Genomic DNA, 10036 nt, shown 5'->3' on the forward strand with positions numbered 1-10036 from the left:
TATTCAGTTCCTCTCCACCTCACCATTAATGTTTTTTTTTTTTTGTGATAGGACGCTGACTCAGTTTCCCCTGAAAACACAAGCGATCTGTTGATCCTCCAGGCACCTGTTCAAATTCTGTCGTACCTCCTACGAGCGTTGTGTCTTCCAGGCCTGTATGCATCATCAAGGCTTCTCCTGTGACTCCGATGTTGTCCGGCCGCTCTGTCAGGATGGGTTTGCCTCTTCTATCAGAGCTGCCCTCTTCTTCCGCCCATGTGCCATCTGGTCTCTGTGTTGCCTAGCGATGGGTCCAAAATCACTAAAATTTCACTCCATTTGTAAGCCAAGGAAACATGAAGCACTAAAATTGCATACATGCCGTTTTCAGAGAGCACAGGGGTTAATGTCGGTATGTTGCTGGACTTCTTTGAGCTTTACAGTGAAATAAAATAGTAAGTTATTCTCAGAACCAGAGACGGATATCTAAAAAACCTCAGGAACTAACCTGTGTCTGTCGAACAAATTGTTCGATCGCTTGTGTCCTCTGAAAGAAGTGAAGATAAGAAGGTCAGATAAATCAAAGCTATTTTATGTGAACCAACCTTCAGTTTTTGTACTGGAGCTATAAAAAGTGACTGCTTTTGTGTCCAAACTGCTGGAGTTGAGCCGTGGTCACAGCACCTGATGTCAAAAATACATCTGCACAAAAAACATCCAATATAATTCACCATGACAACATGCCTGTATTGATACAGACTGACCTAAAAATCAAGGTTCTGCTTATGTTTTATGTAAATCTTCATCACAGCTATGCAGCAGTTATTAAAGGTTTGTGCTATAGAAACAGCACTATTATAAAGGCTCACATTTTGAGTAATATATGATTACCTACAAGAAATCATTGAATCTGATTGTATGGCTTTTGGGATCCCATTAGGCACAGATGGATGTTTATCAGACAGTTTTATTGGAGTATAAGGATGAAGTAATCATCACATTTTGGTTAGTTTAGTTGTAAAAAGCTGAAATTAGTTTTTCATATGCAAGCACATTAAACTATTTCTGTTAGATAAATGACTTACATGGAAAAAAATGTATTTGGCCAAAAATCTATTTTAAATATATGCTAAATACATTTTGTAGAAAGTAAAGCTTAGTTAAATTTTTTGGAGTTTGAAAATATATTTATTTTTTAACCTTCTTATATTAGCATATATTTCAAAATGTATTTCAGGGGCAACAAATACATTTCTATTTTTACAACTCATAAACCAAAAAAGTTAAAAATTACAAAATGTATAAAGTGTGTGTAAAAGTTAATATTTGCAGTTGAAAATATATTTTATTTTAATTAAATATTATGAGTTTGTAATATGCAAAGTTTTTCTTCCAATGCGATGCGAATATAAATGCTTAAAAATATAATTATTTTTTTATTTTTACAAAATGTCCAAAAATTGGCCATTTTTGTATATTTTGAAACATAAAATTATATTTGAAAAAAATATATTTATTTTTATTTTTGCCATATGGGGAGAGAAGTATAAGAAGGTAAATGTACGGTGGCCGAGTAATCTAAAATCGAAACAACAAATTAAAACCACAAATGCAAAAAATGGCAAGTCAAAAAACAAATCAATTGGCAAAATAATAAGTCAGAAAACAAATGTACAAATATATTGCATGAATGGAATGGTAACTGCTAAAACACCTCTGTCAATCAAGACATGATAAAGTCCAAGTGATGTTTGAGCTTGCTTTTGAGCATCTTTATTTGACAAAGGCGTCGTCCAATCAGCCGTAACAATTCCATTCACGCAATATATTTGTAAATTTGTTTTCTGATTTGTGATTTTGTTTTCCGACTTGTTATTTTGTCAATGGATTTGTTGTTGTGTTTTTTGACTTGGCATTTTGTTTTTAGATTTGCATCTGTGGTTTTAATTTGTTGTTTTGTTTTGCACTTCTCGGCCACCGTATTACTGTGATGAAAAACATGCATCTAAATGATTAGATATTTCCTAGGTTATTTTTCCTCATGCACTTAGAGAAGATGAACATTAGACATGTCAAAGCTGTTTCTCAGAAGTCACATTGTGTTATATGTTTGTTGATTTATTCTCTGAATTCCACCTGTTGTGAAGATCTGGATAAGATGCCTTTATTATGTTGTTCGTTTGAACGCACCTGTTGATCTCTGGCTCCATGTGGAGCTCTCATCCCTTATGCTCTCGTTTCCACTTGCATCACCCCATCTGCATTTTCCTTAAAAACAATTAAGTGTCCCGATGGTTTCACAGAAGAACAAAGCAGCGAGTCGTAACTGCCCTCCGTGGCCTGATGCCCAATTATAGTTCATGTTATGTAACTATAAACAGCAGAAGGAGTTCAAACACAGCTGGAGACCAATGAGAGACATGGAGCTAGCGTGTAAGTGTGTCTTATGGAAATGTGATTCATTCAACCTGTCATGACCGAGTTTATGTGATGTGGACAACCAGCCAGAGATCAAATTCAATTCATTACTAAACAATTTCAGGTAACAGACGACTCTGGGCCGGATCCACACCGGAGCCGCCGAGTTTGGCACAGATCTGGCTCAGAGTCGTCTGCTTTCTGGGATGTTTACTTGTTATGTGGTTTATTATGTTTGTTTTTTACTTGATACTTAAAAACTATTGTAGCCACATCTGTTACTTTTATTTTATTTGTATGTTTGTTTGTTTTCAGTTCATACAATGTGAATAACTTTTAGGTCTCAAAAGCCCATAGCAGTTTATTTTACAGAGCACATTTTCAAACTAGCAATTCTGGTGTATCTAAACATGCTAAACCTTAAACAAAATACCCAGATGAAATAAAGAGCTGAGATGGTTTGTAAGCTGGAAGAGAAGTTATCATTAATGACACATCGTGCCCGTTCTCCTGCCTGTGGGAGTTTATAATAGACGGCTGTTATATGGAAATGTGACTCTTCTAAGGACAATAACACGTCTGCTCTCTCTGTGACTGACAGATCTTTTAACTTGGCATCTTTTCCCTCTAATTCAATCGATCGTCTCCCTGCTGGGATAACACTATGGACTCAAGTTTAGATTGGTAGTTTAGCTAGTTGAAAGACTATTACCATATTTTTGGATGCTTTCAGCTGATGCATTAATGGTGAATAAAAATACACACATATATATGCTTCTGTATGTTATTATGTTAAAGAATTACTCCACTTTCATAAAAAAATCCCCTCCATGTCATCCAAGATGTTGATGTCTTTCTTTTTCAGTTGAGAAGAAATTAATGCAGTTTAAAATTACAGTTTAATCGCAGCTTTAAATGGCTCTAAATGATCCCAAACGAGGAATGAGGGTCTTATCTAGAAAAATTATCTTCATTTCCCCCCAAAAAAACTTGTCTTGCATTAGATGTGTGACGTGTCAGCGTCACCTTACAGATGTTTTAATTACGCATTACATATGTGAATCACACACTTGTGGACCATTTTAAGCAATAATCTGACACAAAGACATTAATTACTATCATTTCACAACAACGTCTGAATGCTCCTCTTTCTCCACACTTATAAACCCTGGAGCCGGTAGTTTCACATACATCATGCGTGACATTTCCACGTGATTATGTAATACGAAAGGTCACACTAGTGCATCACACGGCTATCGCAAGAAGAGAAGTTGTGGTTTAAAAGTAAAAAAAAAAAAAATTTTGGTTGAAAATGAGGATGATTTTGCTTGATAATAACCATTATGTCTCGGTTGGGATCATTTAGATCCTTTGAAGCTGCATTGAAACTGTAAACTGTTGAGGTCCACTAAAGTCCACTATACAGAGAAAAATCCTGTAATGTTTTCCTCAAAAACGTAATTTCTTCTCGACTGAAGACAGAAAGACATAAACATCTTGGATGACATGGGAGTGAGGAAATGATCAGGATTTGTTTTTTATATGAAAGTGGACTAATCCTTTAAATAGCAATGCGGAAATCGCAGGCATGCGCAACAAAATTCTGTTTCCGCCCGCACGGGACTTTTACTATACGTCTCATGCAATATTTAATCCTTGACGCATAGTTGTAGTATTTTTTTACTAAATACAACAATAAATACGTCAAGTCTGACCACCGGAAGCGTTTGATATTTTAAGCTTTCAACCCGGATGTGTTTCAAAATTTGTGTCACTTTCAACCGGTCGGTGTGCTTCCACTAAACTCTGGACACTAATGAAAGGTAGGTGGACCAAAATAAATGTCTTTTATCTTGGTACTGAAACATGGTAATCTGAATCTTTGGAGGAGATTGTATTAAAATAAATTGCGGAAATTTGAATATTACGTTTCTGGTAATCTCTTTTTGTCTGTTGTGGTCACAACTTGTCTCCTTTGGCATGTATGTTTGTTTTGGACAAAACTTCAACAGAAGCACAGATTGCATGGATCATGAGATGAATCCTGAGTTGATTTGTTTGGCTATGATCTGAGCTGTATTGTACTGGTGTCACACCTTCACCACAGTTAAACAGGAGAAAATGAATATCCATGTACAGAGAAAACACTGAGGTCAGAAGAAATGGTGGCAGACATGATCAGCGTTTTTGTGTTTGATGCACATAAACTCTGTAACCAAACGTATGATGAAGCTGAAATCTCTAGCTGACCTGTTACTGATAATGGACATTGGGTTGAGTGCAGGGTTTTTTGTCCTCTGCCCTGGCCTTTCACGACATCCCGTGAGAACACACGGCCGACTAACTGTGACGATAACCCAGCTGCCTGTTCGCATTCAATATGACAAACTGTGAAAAATCCACTAAAAAGCCAAGCTGTTATGTGTCCTTGTATCAAATGAAAGGACATTATAGGCAGATAATGTGAATGTGATGATGTCTGTCAGCTGCAGTACACTAACACACATCTCAAACTGTTTTCAAACAGCCACATGCTGTGAATCAAATAAAAAGTGTCTGAAGAACATATGTTGCTAAAGGACGGCCCAGATGTACCGTCAATGTTTTAGAAACCAATGTGAGATTTCATAATAGGCCACATTCATCTGTTTGGTGTACGTCGCTCTTCTCACAAATCCTGTGAACGTGCAGTTTCTGTTCTGAGCCGTGATAACATGATAAGATGATGTGTCTGTACAACTTGAATTAGGAGTATTGATTGAAAACCTTACAAAACTGCATTGCATTGATAAAATATGAAACTGAATGAGCAGGTAGAGATGTCAAACTTTCACCTTTTTTGTGTCCCATAATGAATGATTCCTAAATTCACGATGTTCGAGGGATCTTTTCTGAATGACTCATGATTTTCACCTTGTAAATGTAAAAAACTGGAGAAAAATATCGCAGCCCAAGCTTTGGCATCTGTTAACAATATCACCATGATAATTTCTCCCTTAAAATACAAAATGTCAAGCATTTCCAGTGAAAAAATAATTTCACAACTCTGTGTTTTATATCTTAAATGAAACTTTTATGCAGAAACCTCCATTTGTGGTGATCAGAGTAAATCCTGACGGACGATCGGTCATTAACTCAAAACGAATGTTAATTTCTAATCATCGATTCAGACAGGCGAGCCGTAGGTCCGGTGCGAGCGAGGAATGACAAACTGGGGATTTATTTGGATGTGTCTGTCTTCTGCATCCACCTGCCCAATTATATGAAATCATCACAACCCCATTATAGATGTTCTTATAATAGGACATTTATTTATAAATCCTGATCTGCATGGCCTCACTTCACCACCAAATAGAGAACAGAAAATTCTTGAATGGAGCTCTTATGGGTGTTTGATGTTGTAAATATTGACCTTGACTAAATTCAAACAGTTTTAACAAAATCATCTAAACTGACATTCTGTTCATATGATAAATAAACTGGATTGTAGATTATGTATTTAGACCTCCTGACATCTTAACTTAAGGCATCATTTTACAGACACATCAGACATATTTGTTGTAAGAGCAAAATAGATTTTGTAGGAGATTCAGAATGATACAGAATGATATGATAAGTTTGATTCAATGCATCATAATATTTTACAGATCCGAATTGTAGCCCCCAAATGAACAGTAACTTTATGATCCAGCACAGTCCAACATTACATTGACTCTACTAAAGTTTGTTGAGTTTACTTAAACTTTTTTGTAAAATGAACTAAATTATGTTTGTTGAGATTACTTAAACAAACACAAATCGCGTGGAACCTGTTTACATTATATTTTTTATTAAACCAAACACTTTTTTTTAAAATGAAGATCTGAAGTATTTTATTGAGTTATTTTTGTGGGGAAAAAAAAGAATGAAATATAAAGTAAGTATGCTTTAAATAATGCTGTCGAAAGCATTTAATAAAATGACAAACATTAAAATGACAAACATTGCTCTGCTGCCAATTTTTAAGACATTTGACAAGTTAGATGTGCGGTTATCAGAAATTAATGCATACCCACGGAACAATTCTCAGCCAATCAGAATGCAGCATTCAACAGACCCGTGGTATAATATCAAATTATTTTCACAAAGTGCAAAAATTCAGAATCCTGGATCATTTAATTTCTTCTGGGATTGTGTGTAAAACACTTCAAGACATAAGATATTATTTAATGATGTTTATAATGCAGTATTAGCATGTATGAAACCTGCTACTGTTAAAACAATATTATATTAGAGCACATTTTAAAGAACATAAATAAATTAATACTTAAAATACTTTATATTATATAATAGTATATTACAGTATACAGTATCATATATTAATCATATAGTATATTCTGTAAAATGCAAACAAATAACAGATAGTATGATAACACAAACAAAAAACTCAGATGGTGAGTCATGAGTATCATACAGGCAGAAATCATAAAGCTCGAGGACAGATGTACTGTTAGTTTTATGCATTGTGCATTTCACTAAACATATATGATTTTAAAAAAGACATAAGTCTTAACTGGTTGACAAATACACGTCTAAACTCTTGTTTTGTATCTCAGGTCACTTTGATCATTGCCAGTCAGCCAGATTCAGGTTATTACATTTCCCATAACCAGGACAACCTGTTGCTCAGATGTATGTGATTTTATCAATGATACACGTGGCTGGAAAGGACTCTGGTTCAGAGAAACACTGCTGACTAATTCAATTCATGATCAAAATAATCCCCACTTTAAAATCTCTCCTGAAAAGAAGCTGGAGCTCTTGAGATGAGCCGTCTATGAGGCTCTGAGCTTTCAGATTATTAAAACTGTGCAGCACAAGACTCCAGGAGGTTTCAGGTTATTTCTGAGAAGAAATCAAAGAGATCAAATAAGATCATTAAAAACTAAATTAACGCTTTGCTTAACTACAGCTTGAACTACAATGGAAAGACTTCTTTATAATTGTTTATTAAAGTAATGATTCATAATTAAATACATACTAGCAATATTCAAAGAAGAGTATAAGTGATGAAAGTCTTAAGAAGCAGCAATTTACTATAAAAGAGATGAATATTAAATGTCGACATGAACTTTTTCTCATAAGATCAGATTGCTCGTTTTAAATCAATTTGCATAGACATAATACACTTTCACTGCAGGTACGCAAACATAGCATGACTCGCTTATAACCATCACTATGAACCTTTATTAATGCATGCATGTTTTAATCTTTACTGTAAACAAGGAGTCACATCTTTTATGTATTTGAGAAAAAAGGCCATTCATTTTGACTGTGAACATTGTTGCTTGGGGTGATGATTTGTGTGTGCTTTTTTATACTCAGCGTTTCTTTTAACCAGCAGTACAAAACAAGCCTATGTTTTTATCTCTGAGTAATTCTTCATTGAATTCGAGTATCTGTCCCCGCCCGACACAGAAAGAGGAGGCGATTGTGAATGGACGCCATAGCAGCGTAGCTGCTCTCAGATGGCTGTTTCCATAGCAACACATGGAGGCTGTGCGAACGCTGTGATATAAAACACACGCTGTTTCTTTAGACGAGACTCAGAAACTCTGAGCAGCCTGCCGGTAACCACTACAAACTCATTCAGATCCAAATCCCTCAAACATTTGAGTCCTGAGCGATGATGCTGAGGCCAAAAGATTTGTGTCAGGGCTCTGGCACGAAAACTTTTCTGGAAGCCATGCAGAGCGGCAAAGTTCACCTCGCTCGCTTCGTGCTGGACGCTTTGGATGGACGCATTATCAACTCCAAGGCCGACGGCGGGCGTACGCTACTAATGCACGCGGTGTGCATTCAGGATAACGGGCCGAGGTCGAAATTCACCCACTTGCTTTTGGAGAAAGGTGCAGATGTGAATATCCGCGATGAGCAAGGTCGCACGAGTTTGAGTCTCGCTTGTGAACTCGGACATCTGGATGCCGTTAAGCTCCTGGTCCAGTTCAACGCTGACCCTGAACTCACTGACACGTGGGGCAACAGCGCCTTAATGTACGCGGCCTGCGGAGGACACAACCACGTTTTGGAGTTCCTGGTCAGGGCGTTTAAGAAGTTAGGCCTACGGGTGGATCGCACGAACCACGCAGGCCATTCTGCAGTCCAAGTGGCAGACTTTTTCGGCCACAACCAGTGCGTCCAAGCTCTTAACTGTGGAAAGAAGGTCGTCAGTCCTACTGACAGCACGGGAGAACCGGCGGAAGATCTCAGGTGGCCTAATCGCCTTCCCAAGCAGGTTTTGGAGAGATTCACCAGAGCGAAAATTCAAAGCAAAAATGAAGACCCATTCCCTGCCTTGTTTCAGAGACAGCTACGCGTAGGAGACAGCAACGGCCTGCGAATACGCTTTCGACGGTCACCCCATTCCCCGGACAGCATGGTTTCAGGCCATTGCCAAGCCATAAACAGAATGCCTGAGAGATGTCCGGCCGAAGACGGACAGGATCTGTTATTTACCTCCAAACAAATTCACAACTCGCTCCTCAAAGAAACTGGCAGCACCAGAAAGATGGATTTCGCTTCAGAGCGCTGCCAAACTGTTAGGCATGAGAGCGATGAGACGCCGCTCTGGGGAAAAGCCAAATCCTTCAACCTGGACCTCAGAAGCAACAGAAAACAATCGTATCAAGGTGACGTTCAGGAAATCAGATCTGCCAGTAAATTTAAAAGAGCATCTCTTCAGGACGAGAAACCTCTCGTGGCAAAGTTTTATTGCCAACTCAACACGAATAAAAATGATGCCAACAAGTCAGAAAATCTGGAAGGGGTCAAAGATGCTCACAATTGTGGTGGGATTCCCAAAACGGGCAGACAGCACAAACTTCTCTTCAATCGAGCAGAAGTGGAACCCGAGAGGCTCAAATCTCATTCTTCAAGTCTCACCGGATTAGGAACCAGATTACTGCGCAGATTCACAGCTCCAGAATTCATGAGACACATCCGAGACTCTCCGAGCGACGCGGGTCACAGTAAAGTCAAGATGTCTCGCTCTGAAACCTTTCCGTTATCATACACACATCAGAGAGTCAACAGTCAACCCAGTGTAGACAGCATCAGTGCCGTGAGATGTGAGTTTGAAAATAATTCGACTGCATTTCATTCCTAATCCAGAGATAATCATCATCATCATCATCATCATCACAGATATATAAATGCATTATATTAAGCCTAATTTATGGCTGTTTAGAATGATCAGGAATATAAATGTCAAATCTAAGTCACAGATGTTTAATATTTTATACTAAATTAATATAAAAGCTTTGCTCTCTTGAGAATTGTAACTGCTGTTATTGTCTCTGTAGATGAGCTCATGTTGCTTCTAATGAACAGATTTGATTATTGCACCGTGATCAGTATATAGTGCTTTCATCATGTTTTATTTTTATAAGTGTGTGTTATCTTTAAAACTAAGAAAATTATATACATTGTTTAAATGTGCTTACATGTAAAATGTAAATCATTTGTTTTGTCTTTTGATAAACATATATGCTGTATAAATAAAACAAATATGTAAAACATGTTTGGGTGAAATGTGTGTATTTTGCATTAAAAGACAATCATATTTATAAAACAACTCAATCTGTGTGTGTGCATGTGTGTG

The 10036-nt window shown here is 37.2% G+C and overlaps 1 protein-coding gene across 1 annotated transcript; it reads left to right on the plus strand.

Annotated features, from left to right (window-relative positions):
- Positions 1–7885: 7885 nt before the first annotated feature.
- LOC135736660 (uncharacterized) lies at positions 7886–9953 on the plus strand. Its single transcript, XM_065255105.1, has one exon. The coding sequence runs from the start codon at positions 8063–8065 to the stop codon at positions 9539–9541; it is 1479 nt and encodes a 492-aa protein (XP_065111177.1). The 5' UTR covers positions 7886–8062; the 3' UTR covers positions 9542–9953.
- Positions 9954–10036: the final 83 nt, after the last annotated feature.

Source organism: Paramisgurnus dabryanus, chromosome 17 (genome assembly GCF_030506205.2).
Source record: "Paramisgurnus dabryanus chromosome 17, PD_genome_1.1, whole genome shotgun sequence".
NCBI lineage: Eukaryota > Metazoa > Chordata > Actinopteri > Cypriniformes > Cobitidae > Paramisgurnus > Paramisgurnus dabryanus.